Below are 19649 nucleotides of genomic sequence, written 5' to 3'. Positions count from 1 at the left end.
TCAGTTCTCCTGATGTGGTCTTCCCTATGTATGTGAGACCAAATGTCACCTAGGTGACTGTTAGACCGAGCATCTTCGCCTGGCTCAAAACAGCCAAGCTAACCTCCTAGTCACTGCCCATTTCAACTCCCCACCCCACTCCCACTCCGACATGCCTGTTCTTGGCCACCTCCATTGGTGCAGCGACTCGCAACACACATTTAAAGAACAATACCTTATCTTCCACATGGGCACCCTACAGCCCAGAGGACTCAACATTGAGTTTTCCAATTTCAAATAACATTCCCATCCATCCCCCAGCTCCTCTTCCAGCCCAACCTCCTGTCTTCCATCCCACCTTCTTACCCTCCCTTCCAACCACGAACTGGATTCATCCCTCCCATTGATTAAACAAGTCATACCTACTGCCAGTGTCCACCTATCACCACCATTCCACTTCCACCCCTCTCTTCATTTGCAGCTCCCCCTACCCCCACACCCAGTTCTGAAGAAGGGCTATACCAAAAACTTTGACTGCTACTTTCCTCCAGATGCTGTCTGGCTTGCTGTGTTCTTCCAGTCTCCTGTTCGTTCACCTTGGATTCTAGCAAATGCAGCCTTTTTTTTGTCTTGAACCCTGTAAATTATATCTGCCTTCTTAGCTTTACAGGAAATTCCCTTTTTAAACTCCTTTGATAATTCAGATTTTGTAAATCTTGTTAAACAATCAGCGATACCTCCACCTTCTCGAGGATCGTTTTAGCTACTTCCAATGCCATTATTTATAGTATGAGTAATCTAATATCTGCCTTTTATCCTTTACGATATAATATTAAGTCCCATATTGTCTCTGTTCAAAGAATCAAAATGAGCTCCCAAATCTCTTGTCATGATGCTGATGGGACGAGTGCACTGAAAATTAAGCCTCTACTCCATGAGTCATTACGAATGTGAAATATGATTATATAGTTGATGCTGACCACTATCAAACATAAAATAAATGCACACCAAGTTTCACTCACGAATAGAAAATCAAAAACTCATATCAAACTTGTCCTTAAACATGTGTCAACGTGAATGAGTAATAACAATAAGCAAATTTAAACCATGATACTTTTAAACCCAAACATGCACATACATTTATTCACAAATATAGGATGGATGAGAGAAATAGTTTACAAGAAGATTGTGAGTGGAAATTATAAGCGAAAAGGAACAGAGTTTGTAGATCATGAGTTAAACCGCAGGAGAATGATGAGACTTTCTCACTGCTCTTTTTTTTGTGGTAAGATGTTGTTGCTCGCTACAGTGATCCTCAGTTTGGCAGCCAGAAAATTCTCTTTGCAAGTCTTTTAAATGCTGCTTTCTTCCACTTTCAGAACTTGCTTTCTTGCAGGCTTTTGAAAGTTTGAGTACCCTGCCCTCTTTTCTCAGTTTTGTGACAAAATTGTGACTTAAAACTATGCAGAAGCTGTTGCTGAATAGTTCTTTATCCAAAAAGTATCTGTTGGCAGTGTATCCCATAAAAATATCAAACCAAACTTTTCTAATGCTGTTTGTACCCAATAAGTGCCTCCACATTGTTCCACTTTTACTTGGTCATTCAAAGAAGCAAGTAGTTCTTTCCCTACAGCACAACATTCAAAACTCATTTTCCAGTTTCTATATCAAATAAAATATATAGTGCTTACAACTGTGCATTTATGTCCACAGTTTATATCCTCCTGTGAAAGTGATGATGAAACATGTGAAATTCCTTTTGACAATGCAGCTACTATCTATAGCAGGTAGGTCACTTTGGAGTTTTGTGATTAAATATGGAAGTACTGTTAATTGTGCAATAATATTTTCTGTGCATCTCCATAATGTAATCACATAGGGAGAAATTAAATGTGACATCATATGTATTATAATGATTAAGTTGCACAACTTCAAGTTTAAATTCATTTTGTAAAGAAATGAATATGGTTTCACGGACCCTCATCCAATATTTAGGAAAGATTACACTATTATTTAAACAGTTATCTTTTTAAAATTTATTCTTTCACAGGATTTGGGTACTGCTGGTTGGGCCAGAAATTTCTTACCCATCCCTTATTGTGATTAAGAAGGTGGTTGTGAGTTGCCCCCTTGAACCAATGGTGTCCAAATGGCATAGGTATAAAAACTGCTTTTGTTGAAGTTTCAGGATTTTTATTTAGCGTCAGTGGAAGAATGATAGTATGTTTCCAAGTCAGAATAGTTTATGGCTTGCAAGAAGCTGCTTTGGTCGGATTTGTCCCCAACAGCATGAGTCTGGGCCTCTGGTTGACTAATTCGGCAGATTTGCCATTACAACAATGCCTGTCTTAAGCAAGGACAGCTTCCAAGCAGCTAACTCTGAACACTATATAAATGCTTGGAATGCATCAAAGAAGTAATATGGTAAGAAGATCTTATAGAATGTAAAAGACATCACTCAAATTCTTCCAGTTCTCTGCAGGAATAAAAAAAAAATAAAAATGGAGAAGATAAGCTCTGAATGTGAACTTAGAAGCATTATCATGATGGACAGCAAGAACTTCTTTAAATATATGAAAAGGAAGGGAGAAGCCAAAATGAACATAGGACCCTTAGAACAGGAGACTGGGGATATAATCAGGAACCAGGAAAAAAGTAGTTGAAGTAATAGTTTCCAGTCAGTCTTCATAGGAGAAGATGCAAATACCATTCCAAAAATGCATAATCATCGGACCAAGGGGGAGAGGAAATAAATTCAAGAAATATCACTTAAAAAGATTTACGAGGGAATCTAGATAACAAGGTGTACATCTGGATGAACACAGCAGGCCAGGCAGCATCAGAGGAGCAGGAAAACTGACGTTTCAGGTCTGGACACTTCTAATTTGGTTAAAGACTGAGAAGTCCCGTGGACATGATGGCAAATGGCAGTGGATGTTGGATCAGTTGTTAATTGTAAATCTGAGATAGATATATTTTTGTTAAACAAGGTTGTTAATGGATATGGACCAAAGACAGCTTTGTGAGTTAGGCCACAGATCAGCCATGATCTCATTGAATCGTGGAACAGATTCAAGGGACTGAATGCCAACTCCTGTTCCTATGCTCCTATGAGTGCATCCGTGGATGTTAAAAGAAATAGCTACACAGGGCAATGATGTATTAGTGTTATTCTTATAACAATCCTTACATTTTGAACAACATCCAGCAAATGGAAAACTGTCTCTGTAACATCTTTAATTATGAAAGGGAAGCCATGATATGGAAATGTGGTGTTGGGCTGGTGTGGACATTTTGACCTTATAAAAGGGCAGTGGACAAAGAAATATGACTATCAGCAAATTAGCTGAGCATCTGTCATTAAGAAAATGTTCAAGTCTGTTAAAAAGGACTCAGTAGCAGAGTATTTTCAAATACATAATATGATCAAGTAGAGTCACATGGCTTCGTGAAGGCGAAAGCATACTTAAAGAAAGCTGTAAACCCAAAACATCGACTTTCCTGCTCCTCTGATGCTGCCTGAAATGCTGTGTTCCTCCAGCTCCACACTGTTTTGACTCTGACTCCAGCATCTGTACTTCTTGCTATCTCCTGATGACTGATTCAGTCTTATTTGATATCTCTGGCTTATTAATTAAAAGCTACAGAATACAACAACTGCTGAAGGAAAGATAAACTGGTTTTCTTCAGGCATAATGTAGGTTTTTCTACAGAGTATAACACCTGGGCTGGTGTCGGTTTGTAGCTCCAAGCTGTTCAACTACCTGACAACCAATCACATGGCTGGCAGGCGGAAGACCTTTGACATTGATAACAGATCACTAGCCCACAAACCATTCAGCTTCTTTTTGCAAATCAGTGCTCCATTTGTGCACAGCCCCTTGGCAATGAGTGCCAGGTCATTTGCTTTTCAAAACATGCAGCAGTCCTTGAAAATCCTTGCAAACTGTTTTTAAAACAGTTCTTTCTCATTTCAATCCATAAGTTTAAAAGCACAAAAATTAAACTCGCTCGTAATTACAAGTGCTGGGCAGCTTTTTCATATCACATAAAGTTAGAAATAAACAGCACAAAAATAGGCCTTTTGGGACAGGCAGACAATGTCACTCTTTATTCCAACCTAATGAGCAAGTAATCATGTGATCAACACATTTTCCCAAATTCTTACCCTGTTTTCTTTCATCCATTTATTGAATTTCATTTTAGTAGTTTCTGCTTCAGCAATTAAAGAGCTCAAAGCTCTGTCTAAACATTATTCTAACTGATATGCTAACTTCCTTCTGGAAAAGCAAGCCAAAATGCCACTCTGGTTCAGTGTAAACACACAGCTTGTAAGAAACTGCTCAAATCAAGTTCATTAAGTCATTTTATATGTGTGAGTGACTTTTTTGTGTATTAGAGGTAGATTACCTCTTAAAATATAGGTTTAAAAAGAAAAGATATTAACCTACTGTGAACCCCAACTCAAGTTCGTATTTAATATAGTGGTAAAACTAAGGCTAAACTAGTCTTTATCTTAACCAAACAAAATATTCCTACCATCTCTGTAAAAATATCATCAATATTTTATAGCAAAGATCTTGAAACCATTGGGAAGTGGGGAGGTGGTGGGGGTGGGTAAATTCCTGTGAATAATGTTGATTTACTGCCATGAGTGAATTGGTTGAATGGCCTTGTTTCGCAAGCATTTGAACTCCCGTGTTGGTGCATGTTCTTTGTTTGATTATCAAATTTGCAAACACTTGAAATAATATATCTGCCAATAAAGAAAACGTTACTGATTAAGTAAGTACGTATTACAGTTTGAGAAGTTCGGAAGTTATGTTAATGTTTTCATCAAATAGTGTTATATGATGAGCTGTAAATTAGATTGACTTAAACCCCGAGTTTATAAAACTGTTCTCAATTGAGAATAGAGATTTGGAATCATTAATGGGTTTTGGTTTTCTAATGTTAACTATGTTTTAAATTCCTCGCTTATATGATCATTGGGAAACCAACTTTTTTTCTATTTCTTTTGAAACATGATTTAAAGATGAGCATCTTCAATGTAATACAGTGACCCTCAACGTAATTTAATCTCATAGATTCAACAAACTACACTAAATAAATTTTCAGTACTAGTTGCTAAGTGTTAAGCAACAAGTCCAAATATTCTAAATAGTATAAAACAAAGAAATACAGATGCTGGAAATCTGAAACGAAAACAGATATTGCATGAGAAACTCAGCAGGTCTGATAACATCTGTGCAAAGAAAGCAGAGTCAATGTTTTGGATCCAATAACTCTTCAATTAACCCTTGATTCTCTCTACAGATGCTGCCAGATCTGCTGAGTTTCTTCAGCAATTTGTTTTGTTATTGTAAGTAGTAGCTCTGTCTCCCTGTCCACATACATTCCACTTGATTTGAAGGGTAAGAACAACTTTAATTTTTGAAAATATGTAAAGATCTAGTGAGTACAAATGAGTCTACTAGCTTTGTATATTGAGAACCTCCTTGGATGATTGCTATATTTGTAAAATTATTGTGACATATTTATTTCAATATTCTAGTTTAATAACACATTTCATAGAATAACATGCAATACTGTGCTTTGTAACTTAATGCAAAATAAATAAAATTAGAAAAAAATGAGACAGTGAAGTACTGAATCCCCTTAGTACTGAGATGAGAATTATTAACAACATTGGGTTCAGTTGATGTGGAGTTGAAGAGGAAGTAGAAGAGAATTGAAAAGCAGTTTGGGCCAGGATACATCAGGAGAACACAGGCCAGTACTTAGGCAGAATATTCATACGGTTGGGGTCTTTGCAGTGCTTTAATGTTGAGGTGGTGGCAAAGTGGCAATGTAACTGTAATAGCAATCCAAAACCTGAGACAAATAATTATTAAGGAAGGAAATGTATACAATCCCCTTACCTGAGATAACAAGGTGTAGCTCTGGATGAACACAGCGGGCCACACAGCACCATAGGGGCAGGAAAGCTGACATCTCGGGCCTAGACCCTTCTTCAGAATTGGCCTGCTGTGTTGTGTTCATCCAGCTCTACACCTTGTTATCTCGGATTCTCCAGCATCTGCAGTTTCTACTATCTCTGAAACAATCTGAAACAGCCACATTTTATTATCTGAAACAATCCTTAGCTGGTTTGCCTCTATGTGACTCCAGACTCTCTTGAATGCTCTTAACTGCCCTCTGGTCAATTAGGGATAGGTGATAAAGTGTTGACCTGGCCCACATCTACTAAAAGCGTGAAAATAATTGCTGCTCAGATATGATTTTTGAGCATTTCAAAGCTATGTATTTAAGTGAAGTTCTGTTTATTTTCATTTCTGGAATCATTATTTGAATTTGTTTTTCCTAGCTTAACCAATCACATTTGCCTCTAGCTGAGCAAATACATCAGACATACGCACCAACCTTGGCTCCAAACTGAATTTTTAATGAACTGTTGCGGTGTTTTGTATTACATTAATTGTGTTTTAACATATGTTTAATGTTTGAATAACTTACTTATGAAACTTTTAACAGATGGCATTTAGTTATTGAACAAATTGACATCAAAATTATAATATTTCCAATCCTCTGGCTTTGTCCAGCTTTTTGCAGCAGACTAACAGCAAAGATTCATAGAAAATATTTAAATATATACAAGAACTTCCAGAAACCTCTTAGTAGCAAACCCTGTAAACCACTACCACTGCCATTTCTGTTTGGTATTCATATTGGTGCCTCACTAATCCTGTCCTATTCTTTACAGTAGATGGATGCTGGACCCCACCAGAGACAGAAGGCAGTTGAAGAGCTTGATTACATCATAAATGCATGATCCATAATATTTTATTATGGAATTCTTTGTCTCCTATTGAGAAACATCACAGTTTCCTCTTACTCCCTTCCCTACCCCTCCACATATTGACCAAAGTAGACTCCTTCAGTTACATTTTGATAGGCAAGACATCTACAGTTGTACTGTGTAATAGCAAAATGACAGTCTTTCTATAATTTCTCAAACCAGCATCATAACCTGGAAGTCTCTGCATTTGTTAAGCTTTCAATTCTTTTTTATTCTTGAACTATAATTCTTAAAGGTGAGACACATAACCTCCTGAGAAACCTAAATATTAAAGATTCTCAGATAAAGTACAAAAATATTTAATATAATAGCCTAAATGTGCATTCTGTTTTTTTGAATTATATGCCGACTTCTTATTCTTTCACAGGATGTAGGTATTACTGGCCAGGCCAGTCTTTGTTGCCTATCCCTATTATGACCCAATGACACCAAAGGAACAGTAATATATTTCCAAGTAAATCACGGATCTGAAACATGCTGTGGAGGAAGCTTGATAAGTTGCGAGTGTATCTTGAATATCGGATACAATATTGCCACTATGCATCTGCGGTAGTGGGAATGACTGTTTAAGGTGGGCTCCTCTATTTTGAACAGTGTCAAACTTCTTAAATGTTGTTGGAGTTACATGCATCCAGGCAAGTGGAGTGTATTCCATCACCCTCCTCACTTGTGTCCTGAAGGTGGTGAAAAGGATTTGGAAGCGAGATGGTGAATTAGTTGTCTTAGAACTCCCAGTCTCTGACCTGCTGTTCTAGCCACAGTATTTATATGGTCAGTCAGGTTCAGATTCTGGTCAATGAAAACTCCCAGGAAATTAATGATTTAAATACCATTAAAAGTCAAGAAGAGATGATTAGTTTCTCTCTTATTGCAGATTGTCATTGCTTGGCAATAAGCTACATAAATGTTACTTCAGGCCCAAGCCTGAATATTTCCTTGGACTTCCAAAAAGGAACACAGACTTCTTCAATATTTGAGTAGTTACAAATGGAATTGAACATTGTGCAATCATGAGAGAACATCTTCATTTCTGGTCTTACGATTGAGGAAAAGATTAAGTGGTTAAAGGTGGTTAGACCTCAGAAATTGCATTGAGGAACCCCTGCAGTGATGTCCTGGGATTGAGATGATAGGCCTCCAGTCATCCACAGTTGTCCACCTTTGTGCTAGATATGACTGCATCCATTAATTAATTTTAACTTTCAGTCTCTTAGAAGTACTTTATGCTGCACTTGACCAAATGCTGCCTTGATGTCACAGGCAATCATTCTTGCCTTAGCTCTGAGTTCAGCCCTTTGATCTATGTTTGAATCAAGACTATAATTATATCATGAGTTGAATGGCCCTGGTGGAACTCCGTGGACAGGTTATTTGTGTATAAGTGCTGTTTGATTGCACTGTCAACAACACCTTCCATCACCTTGCTAATGATGGAGAGAATATTGAAGCAATTGGCTAAGTTGAATTTGTTTTTTTTTGTAAATTGGATATCCTGGACAGTTTTCCATCTTGTTGGTTAGTGTTGTTGCTGTGTGCTGATTGCCATGTTTTCAGTACTACTTCTGGAATATTATCAGGGCCCCTAGCCTTTAAAGTATCCAGTGCCTTCAATATTTCTTGATATCATGTGTAATTGCTGGAAAGCGCTGAACTTAAAGAGGTGGCTGAGCATGATCCTCCATTTATGATTTCAAATGATTCCACTTCCTCTTTTGCACTAATGTGCTTAGCTTCCCATTAAGATGGGAATATTTATTACGCCTCCTCCACCAGTTAGTTGTTTAATTGTCTGTCACCTTCCATGCCTGGATGCAGCAGTACTACAGAGCTTGTTGTGGGATTGCTTAGCTCTGTCATCACATGCTGCATGTGTTGTTTGACTTGCTAGAAGTCCTGTGTTGTAGCTTCAGTTATGCCTCATTTTTAGGTATGCCTGGTGCTTTTTCTGGCATGCAGTCCTGCACTCCTTTTTGAACCAAGTTTGATTCCGTGGTCTCATTGTAATAGTAGAATGAGGTAAGATGCCAGCCATGATGTTGCAGATTGTGACCATACACAATTCTGCTTTGGTTGATGGCCCCTCAACAACTCCTGAATGCCCAGTTTTGAATTAGAAGTCACACGACACAAGGTCAGAGTCTAACAGGTTTATTTGAAATCACAAGCTTCCCGAACGTAGCTCCTTTGTCAGATGAAGTGAGAGAGAAGCACACTCACTTCACCTGACAAAGGGGCTAGGCTCCAAAAGCTTGTGATTTCAAATAAACATGTTGGACCATAACCTGGTGTCGTCCGACTTCTGACTTTGCCCACCCCAGTCCAACACTGGCACCTCCAGATCACAGTTTTGAGTTGCTAGATCTGGTCTAAATCTACCCCTTTAACTACAGTAATAATGCCACAGAACACAGTGAAGGTATCCTCAATGTGAAGATGAGACGTTGTCTTCACAAAGCCTGTGTGGTGATCTGAATGCTTATAATGACATGGACAGATGTTGTTAGGAATGGCCTAATCAAGTAAGTTTTTCCCTCTTGTTAGTTCTGTTAACTCCCGCTGCAGGCCCAGACTGGCAGCTGTGTCCATCGAGACTCAGGTGCTTAGTCAGTAGTGGTACAACTGAGTCACTCCTGAAGGTAGGCATTTACAATCCCTACTCAGACTGCATTTCATTCTCTTTCCACCCTCAGTTCTTCTATCCGGTGCTCGACAAAGAGGATTCATCAGCTAAGGTGGCAAGTCGGTTGTAATCAGCCAGAGGTTTCTTTGCCTGTGATCATCTGATAGATCATAATCATTTTTTTTTGTTAATGTGATGGTGTTCACTGAAGTGTAGTAGCAGAGCTTCTTTAACAACAGTTTGTCACACAAAAGTCAAAAAAACCCCAAGATAAACAGTTAGAAAAACATTTTAATACCCAGCAAAACAACATTTCACTCCATTTTGCAATACTACTACTTTGTAGCAATTCAAATCCAGAGCAATTGCCCTTCTACGACATTTAAAGATTAAATCTTTAAATTCAACGTCCTCCATTCTTTTCTGTGAACTGAGAAGTCTCCTTACACAAACACTCACAAAATTAAGAGCTTAGACTTTCTTAACTCTTTAATAAACTGCAGATTTTGAACCAAACACTCCTGGTAAGAAGATAACACCAACAAAACATTTCCCCAAATGTAACTGGTGATCTATGTTACTTTTATGGGAGAGAAAGTATATTTGCTTCTGACCTAAGTCAGGTCTCCTCCACACTGCCCAAAAACATTCAATCTCTAGGCTTTCTAATCTAAAATCTGTCCTTTTCTAAGCTAAAATCAAACTTTGATTATCCTCAATGAATAACAAGCTAATTCCCAGTAATAAAGCAGCACATTTCAACAATTTTCCTTTAGCACTCTGAGGCTCACTACTCTGGCACAGGCTGAGGGGTGACCTGCAAGTGTGAGGGATGCATTTGCATTCATGATAGAATAGACTAAAAATACCCAAATAATAGCAAGTTGTGTCTAAAAGAGAGGAGTAAAGTTAAATATTATTACTAGAGATAAAGTATTCGACAGTTTTTGGAATCAATGCTGACAAGTGTAATGGAGCTGAAGTTTCTGAAATAAAGACGGGTGGAAAAGCAAGTTGCAAGTCTGCCTTGGAAACTAAAAATTGTTATAAATAAGTGAGTGGAGAAAATATCAGATGAAATGTAATTATTAGTTTAGTGGGAAGAATGGAAAATCAAACTATTACCAGATAGGATGTTAAGTCAAGAGGATGTATATGGTATAGATTTATCAAGAGGAAATTGGGGATCAAAAACTATATTATGAGGAGGAAATTTGGTATTGGGACCATTCAATTAGAGCAAAGATGGCTGAGGAGGTTCCTTACATGTTTTTAAAATTGGCAAGTATTTTAATGAGATTAATAGGAAACAACTTTCCTGTGGACAGTCAATTATAGTGTCATTGAGTCATGCAGCACAGAAACAGACCCTGTGGTCCAACAGTCCATAGTTGACACGATAATTCTGAAAAAGAATGACATCTGGCACTTTACTCATCTTTCTAGAAAATGTCGCATTGTCATCTACTCGTAGGAGCAGCCATAAATAATTCCAGAATTTTAGTCTCCATGACTCTATCTCAGAACCTATCACATATTTTGGTCGCTGTATGAATAAAGAGCTCACATGGGAAGTTCAAAATTTGTAATTTATTAGTTTGCAGCCACGTCTCCCTGTTTTACCTTTTCAGTTTAATTTATTGTTGTAGAATTATTTATTACATACAATTTAATACCTCTTATATATTTCTGAGTTTACATTTTGAGCATTTACTTTCAAAGATTAAAAACTGAAGGTTTGCCAGTATTTCACAAATTGAAAACTGCCTCTGGCATTTTTCTTAAAGTGTAAATGCTTTGCTATATGGCAATGCATTTTTTAAGAGAAATTGGAAAAACACTTGATGACAATCTGGATGTGAGTTTGCTCGCTGAGCTGGAAGGTTAGTTTTCAGACGTTTCATCACCATTCTAGGTAACATCATCAGTGAGCCTCCGATGAAGCGCTGGTGTTATGCCCCGCTTTCTATTTATCTGTTTAGGTTTCCCTCGGTTGGTGATGTCATTTCCTGCGTTGGAACTTATTTATGTCACTTTCAGTTCTTTAATTATCTGGATATGGACATCATTTGACCTGTATTTGGCTGGCGTTAAAATGTTTCCATTCCTGTATGGAATCCAACATCTTATTCTCTACTTATGAGATCTTAAATGAATTCTCAATGTCTTTCAGATGGTGGAGACAATAAGTGAGAAGTTATAATACTTTCTACCCAGTTTTGGGCACAATAGTGACATATTTCGTAGTGCAAGAATTTGCACCCAATTTGTGTCCCATATTTAAATGAAGTCCTGCACTAGATTCATGCCCCATTTTCGAATTTATAAAAACTAGTTGCAGCTTGGACTCAAATTCTGACTAATTTCTTCAGATCTACAGCAATTTAACCTGAGTATCTTCAAGGAATTGCATGAGTCCATCAAAAAAAATCAAAAACGTTATTCTTTGCGCACCTCAATTTGGGGGCAGAGGATGCGGGAATCCTTCTTCTGTTTTTAAGTTATTGCTTCGGACAGGGATGGCATTCAAACCAGATTAAATCTGTATAGTTTTTCTTAGTATACAGCATCGCTGTTATTAGGTTGATACCTTCTTGAGATCTCTTTATCAACATAAACATTGTCCCTGCATATATTTGGCACTCAAACATGACCTTAGAGCAATTTCTAGCTCAGTGTTGAGATAGATGCACTTACAGTCAAATTACTTTATTTCCAGTTCTCTAGGTAGGTTTTTCCATGTACCTCAGAGTCATACTTATTACCTAGATTCTGCTTGTCTTTTACTATGCAGGTTAGAATTAAAGTTTCAGTCTTGGCTTGTGAATTACTTTTCAAGCAATTGTTTTGATATTCTGAGAGTTTGTTGCATTCAAACTGAAGAGTTTTGCAGCATCCAAGCAGGCAATTTCCATACAAATAGTATATCATAATCATCTGCATCTCAGCTGTAAAATCCATTTGCCGTTCATCCAAGCCTGGTTTATTTTGCCTTTACTTTGCATCACCTACTGAAAAGGATATTACAGAATTAGTGAAGCACCAACATTTTAAAAGAAAATCGTTCCTCACTGGAGTACACCAATTTTAATTTTGCTTGTCACTATACCTTATATACCGTCCCAACCCTTCACTGCAGTATTCTTTCTTCTGGTTGGCCTAATATCTTCCTTCCTAGATTATTTTGTCTGGTTTCTAGATCACTAACTGAAATGCTGCAGAAAGGTTCGAGGCTGGTGCATGAACAAACCACAAGGGATTATGGGACACCAATTGGTGAGATCATCAAACTTAACTGCCTGCTTTCTCAGGCTGGGGTCCGGCATCCATCTGCGCTAATGAATGTGACATGGGATTAATGAAGCCCAATTCTCTACAAAGCACCTTTATCAAGCAAGTAAGTGACTATCCCGGGCAAAAATGGCTTACAAAAAAAAATTAATTACTGTTTTGCTTAAAAAAAGGGACATGATATCAATGCTTCCATCCTGTATTCATCAGGAAACAGGCAAGAATATCAAAGTTTAAAGTGAACAATAATTATGCTGCATGAGAAGAAGGTTCTGATCGATTGGCAAACAGACTCTGATTGACAGAAGTGTAGCAATGGATAACATGCCAGGGAACCATTCTCCCTACATTGTTGTTTAGTTGAAAAAGGCACAATGTCTGAATGTCCAGTTACACAAAAAAAAACTTTAAAATCAGAAGCTGACCTCACAAAGCGATCCTTACCACAAAGTGGCTCACTCATGCTTGCTTGAAGCTACACATGTTCATACACAGGACCTTGTCCCATGCAGACGAAAAATAAATGGCAGGCATTGCACCTCTTTCAGTTAAATAAGAGGAGAGGGCAAATGGTTAGCCGGTGCACTCTCCATGGCACTGCCTCAACCAATTGAGTTGATAATTTTTTCTGAGTTACAACAAAACCTTAGACAATAATTATTGATTTATTGATTTACTGTTGTCACATGTACCTAAGTACAGTGAAAAGTTTTGTTTGCATACAGTATAGGCAGATCATAACTTACAAGGACATACAGATCATAGGGTGTTAAAACAGAGTGAGGCATAAAAGATTACGCACAGAGTGAGGCATAAAAGAGGTGCACAAAAGCAAGATCAGCATTAGGTTTGAAATTAGTTAGGTCGATACAGTAGTCCAAAACAGTGGGGAAGAAGCTGTTTTTGAACCTGTTGGTACGTGTGTTTAAGCTTTTGTATCTTCTGCATGACAGAAGTGGTTCCAAGAGAGAATAACCAAAGTGGGAGGTGTCTTTGTTGTTGGCTGCCTTTCCACAGCAACAAGAAGTATAGATGGAGTCCATGGATGGGAAGTTGGCTTGTCTGATGGTCTGGTTGTATTCATAACTTTCTTTAGTTTCTTATGGTCCTGGGTAGAGCTGTTGCCATACCAAGCTGTGATGCACCCAGACAGAATTCTTTCTATGGTGCATCTGTAAAAATTGGTGAGGATCGTTATGGACAAGCCGAGTTTCCTAAGTCGCCTGAGGAAGAAGAAGCATTGTTGTGCCAAATTGACCATTGCATCTACATGGGAGGACCAGGACAGATTGTTGGTTATTGTCACTCCTAGGAACTTGACACTCTTGATAACCTTCACTTAACTTGTTGTTATAGATAAGGGCTTTTCCTCTGTCTTTCTTCCTGAAGTTGATAATTAGCTGACATTGAGGGAGGGTTATCTTTGCACCCTGACATGAAGCATCCTATCTCCTTTCTGTATCCCTACTCATCATTGTTTAAAGGATCCGGAAAGAATATGTAAATCTGTCCATCTGTCCCACACTTACCAAGGCAAGTGAAGAAAATTCCCTATCATACCTAAAAATTGTAGCTGATACGAATGCTTTGGGGAGTCAAGAAAAACCCTGCAAAATACCCAGCCTTAGGCCATGGTCATATAGTAAGGGCATTTAAACAGCTGAATTTCTGGCCACTGCTGAATCTCAGAATATTGATGGGAAGCCTGCCATTGGTAATGCCACCATTTTCCCATGCTTGCAAATTGTAGAAATGTGCCGTTTTATTGTGAAGGATTATGAATTGAGCTTAACTATATTCATCAGTGAACAGCCCCAAATATAACCTTACAATGTCACCGGGCTGTGAAGGACACCTGGAACAATTATCTGGGATTGATCGAATTGATTTCCAGTTTCTGTATCTATAAGGTTTACTGACTGACTTCAGTGTTACTAAGTTTCTTGGTGCCACAGTTGGTAGATTGCTGTCTTAATATACCAGGGGTTACGATTTCTTTGCTTTGACAGTAGGAGGAAGAGGGTAATGGGACAGGGTTATTGTTCAGGCTCAAAGCCTGTGATCTGCAATGTGCCACAATGATTGATACTGGGTCCACTGTTATATAGGAGACATGGTTTGTAAGTTTGCAGATGATACCCAAATTGTTGTAATAGTAGACAGAGAAGAAGGTTTTTCGAAGACTACAATGTGATCTTGGTCAACTATGCTAGTGGGCCATTGAGTGGTAGGTGGAGTTTAATTCAAATAAATGTGAGAGGGGAAAAGTTTAAGGGAGATATGTGTCGAAAGCTCTTTACGCAGAGGATGGTGGGTGCCTGGAACACATTGCCAGCGGAGGTGGTAGAGGTAGACACGATAGTGTCATTTAAGATGTATCTGGACAGATACATGAATGGGCAGGGAGCAGAGGGATACAGATCCTTGGAAAATAGGCGACAGGTTCAGATAGAGGATCTGGATCGGCACAGACTTGGAGGGTCGAAGGGCCTGTTTCTGTGCTGTAATTTTCTTTGTTCTTAATACCAAGTACAAAAACTTTTGCCTCATTTGGAACTCAGCTTGCATCCATATCTAAACAAAAACTGTAATGATGGCTGACGATCAGTCATAGAGTCATATAGTGCAGAAACAGGCCCTTCATCCCAACTTGTCTATGCCAAACAGGTTTCCTAAACTGAAATAGTCCCATTTTCCTGCGTTTGGCTCATTTCCTTATAATCTTCTTTTATCCTGTGTACCTGTCCAAATGTATTTTAAATGTTCTAATTGTACCTGCTTCAACCAGCTCATTCCATATATACACCATGTTCTGTGTGAAAATGTTGCTGCTCAGATCTGGTTTAAATATTTCTCCTCTTGCCTTAAATATATGCCCACTAGTTTTGGACTCCCCTCCCTTGGGACAAAGACCAATCGCCCTAACCATGCACCTCATGATTTTATAAATCTCTATAAGGTCACCTCTAAGCCTCGTACGCTTCAGGAAAAAGAAGTCCCAGACTATCCCGCCTCTCCCTATAACTAAAAGCTTCCAATTTCAGTAACATTCTTGTAAATATTTTTTGTACCCTTTCCAATTTAATAATATCCTTCCCATAGCAGGGGGACCTGAATTGTTCACAGTAATCCATATGTGTCTCACCAATGTCTTGTGCAGCTGTAATACAACACCCCAACTCCTGTACTCACTGCTTTGACTGATGAAGGCAAGCATGCCAAATGTCGTCTTCATCACCCTGTCTACCTGTGATGCCACTTTCATGGAAGTCTGTATCTCTATCCCTGGGTTTTTCTTTGACAAAACTCCCCAAGGCCCTATCATTAACTGTGTTACGCCCTGCCCTGATGTGTCTTACCAAAATGCAATACCTTACATTTACCTGAATTAAACTCCACCTTGCCATTCAATGGCCCACTAGGATAGTTGATCAAGATCACATTGTACTCTTCGAAAACCTTCTTCTCTGTCTACTATTACAACAATTTTGGTATTGTCTGCAAACTTACTAACCATGCCTCCTATATAACAGTGGACCCAGTACCAATCTTTGTGGCACACTGCTTATCACAGGCTTTGAGTCTGAACAATAACTCTCTACCATTACCCTCTTCCTCCTACTGTCAAAGCATTTGTGTATCTAATTGGCGAGCTCTCCTTGGACCCCATGTAATCTTACTAATCAGTCTACCTTGTGGAACCTTACTAAAGCCCATGTAGACAACGTCTCCCACTCTGCCTTCATCTATCTCCTTGGTCACCTCTTCAAAAATTGCAATCAAGTTTGTGAGACATGATTCCCCAAACACAAAGCCACGCTGGCTATCTCTAATCAGTCCTTATAATTTCTTCCCTAGCTTCCCACAATGTTCTGGAATTCATTTGATCAGGTCCATTGGTGTGGTGAGTAGGTTGATTGATCTGGTTAGGTTTTTTCAGAAGGCAAATATCTGGCTGGTTCTTTCATTTCTCTGTTTTCTACCTTTGTTGTATTGGCACTAGAACAACTTAACTAATGATGTGGTTCATGCTGGAATGCAAGTAGTCGGTGTAATGTCAGCTTCCATAGACTTTTCTATGACAAATGTACTCAGCTATTTCTTAATGAGCAGCAGGATTACTCAAATTGAATGATGACTGGTATTTATGATGATTAAGACCACAGAAACATGAAACCAAGGAGCATTAATTTTGCAATTGTGGATAAAGGGGGTTATGAACATTTCAGCCTTTTTGTAGTCACATGTCAGTTTTCATCATCAATTTTAATGGGTATGCTCATGTAGCCTTCTTCCACTGCCCTGTTATTTAGTTTCTAACCATTGTTCACTTGTGTTATGTGGCAAGACTTTGACCTTGTGTTATTTGCATATTTCAATGTGTTCAGGAACTTAAAAGCAAATTCTAGAAGTATACTATAGGTTGATTGATATGTATGAAGAGAAAGTTATGATCAAGTTAGGATAACCCTTTTTCAGAATACTGCTTTGAAATATTACAGTATTACTTGTCAGAAAGTATGGATGTTAAATTAGAGAAGGATTGATGTTTATTGTGATGCTCTCCAGTTGAAAACAACTCTGAGCAAGTGTCAAAATTGTCAGTAATACATGATTAGTACCTGTGAAACTATAAGCTGCTAAAAGTCTGCATTTTCAGTAGCGAAAGACTCAGAACATAAGAATACTGACAGACAGAGGGACTTTGCCACAGCGTGCAAGCCCTCAATTATAACATAATGTTAAAATATCTTGAAATATATTTGGCATCATGTGAAATTTCAGGATTTTTTTAAAATCATAAAATACATTTGAGCTTTGTTTATAGTTTTTAGATCACCATGTTTTGTTTTCTAGTATTCCAAGTGAAAGCCATAAAAGATATTGAAGACTATTATGAGAAGACAAAGAGGGCTGTTGATGAAAGAATTCCTGCTGGTGGTTATCACGAGAAGGCAAAGAGGAATTTAGATGGCATTGAGGACTATAATGAGGATGAGGATGATGATGATGATGATGACGAAGATTCCGATATTGATTATGAGGAGACAAAAACTAAATCTAAGCAACGTGTGCACAGAACCAGAAAAGCATTAGATGAAGAAAGGGAGAAAAGGGAGTATGAATATTATTCTCGTGGAAAATTTGCCAGGGATATTGATGACTATGTGCGTTAGTTACAGCATGAGTGGTCATTGATTTGTCAGATGTTAAAAAATGTACGTGCCCATACAGTGTCTACCTAAAATAAGTAATAACAGGGAATAAAGATTTCTACATGTGCCCATTTGATTTTCTTAGTTATGCAATTTAATTGTCTAAGCTTAGTGGTTGCTGTTGATGGTGAATTTGATCACTTTTATTGGATAACACATTTGGATTTGAGTGTACTCTTGAAAGGCACTTGTATTTCAGATTGTGTGCCTTGAGAGGCTTAACGGACCTTAATCTGCATCTACAGGCAAAAATCTCTTGTTCATGTTATAGAAATCTGTGATGCATTTTTCTTTTGGAAGATTTGGTACTTTGAAAATCGATTAAGGTTTCTACTCAAAACCAGAAAATGGATTCAAGGATGCTGTTGAACCCTGATGTAAGGTACTATTATTCAAAAGGATTGCTGGGTAATGTATTCATTTTTTATGGTGAAGATCTCAACATAATTAGGTAGAAAAAATGGCAGAAATCTGTTCATCATGTGTATTTCCATGTAAGGTTAATTCAGTAATTCTACCCTGTGCCACCAGGGAGCTACACTTGAAGACTAAATGACTTCAGAGATAACAAAGAGTGGAGCTGGATGAACACAACAGGCCAAGCAGCATCTCAGGAGCACAAAAGCTGACGTTTTGGGCCTAGACCCTTCATTGGAGAGGGAACTGGAATAAATAGGGAGAGAGGGGGAGGCGGACTGAAGATGGAGAGAAAAGAAGACAGCTAGAGAGGAGAGTATAGGTGAGGAGGTAGGGAGGGGATAGGTCAGTCCAGGGAAGACGGACAGGTCAAGGAGGCGGGATGAGGTGGTAGGTAGGAAATGGAGGTGCAGCTTGAGGTGGGAGGGAGGGATGGGTGAGAGGAAGAACAGGTTAGGGAAGTGGAGACAGGCTGGGCTGGTTTTGGGATGCAGTGGGGGGAGGGGTCGAGCTGGGCTGGTTTTGGGATGCAGTGGGGGGAGGGGAAGAACTGGGCTGGTTTTGGGATGCAGTGGGGGAAGGGGAGATTTTGAAGCTTGTGGAGTCCACATTGATACCATTGGGCTGCAGGGTTCCCAAGCGGAAGATGAGTTGCTGTTCCTGCAACCTTTGGGTGGCATCATTGTGGCACTGCAGGAGGCCCATGATGGACATGTCGTCTGAGGAATGGGAGGGGGCGTTTAAATGGTTCGCGACTGGGAGGTGCAGTTGTTTATTGTGAACCAATCGGAGGTGTTCTGCAAAGCGGTCCCCAAGCCTCTGCTTGGTTTCCCCAATGTAGAGGAAGCCACACCAGGTACAGTGGATACAGTATACCACATTGGCAGATGTGCAGGTGAACATCTGCTTGATATGGAAGGTCATCTTGGGGCCTGGGATAGGGGTGAGGGAGGAGGTGTGGGGGTAGCACTTCCTGCGGTTGCAGGAGAAGGTGCTGGGTGTGGTGGGGTTGGAGGAGAGTGTGGAGCGGACAAGGGAGTCGTGGAGAGAGTGGTCTCTCCAGAAGGCAGACAAGGGTGGGGTTGGAAAAATGGCTTGGGTGGTGGGGTCGGATTGTAGATGGCGGAAGTGTCGAAGGATGATGCATTGTATCCGGATGTTGGTGGGTTGGTATGCAAGAACCGCTTTGCAGAACACCTCCGCTCGGTTCGCAACAAACAACTGCACCTCCCAGTCGCGAACCATTTTAACTCCCCCTCCCATTCCT

At 39.1% G+C, this 19649-nt stretch overlaps 1 protein-coding gene across 1 annotated transcript in view; it reads left to right on the top strand.

Moving 5' to 3' along the window:
- The window catches only part of LOC125464736 (uncharacterized), a 38049-nt gene extending 19732 nt beyond the window's left edge, over nt 1-18317 (top strand). The window contains exons 2-3 of the mRNA XM_048557497.2: nt 1693-1766; nt 17607-18317. Coding sequence (XP_048413454.1) covers nt 1715-1766; nt 17607-17926 — 372 coding nt within the window. The 5' untranslated portion in view covers nt 1693-1714 and the 3' untranslated portion in view covers nt 17927-18317. The remainder of the gene's footprint in view (nt 1-1692; nt 1767-17606) is intronic.
- The last annotated feature ends 1332 nt before the right edge of the window (nt 18318-19649 follow it).

This window comes from Stegostoma tigrinum, chromosome 27, assembly GCF_030684315.1.
Source record: "Stegostoma tigrinum isolate sSteTig4 chromosome 27, sSteTig4.hap1, whole genome shotgun sequence".
NCBI classification, from domain to species: Eukaryota; Metazoa; Chordata; class Chondrichthyes; order Orectolobiformes; family Stegostomatidae; genus Stegostoma; species Stegostoma tigrinum.
Note: the sequence above shows the minus strand (reverse complement) of the source record. Positions and strands in the feature narration are given on the sequence as shown.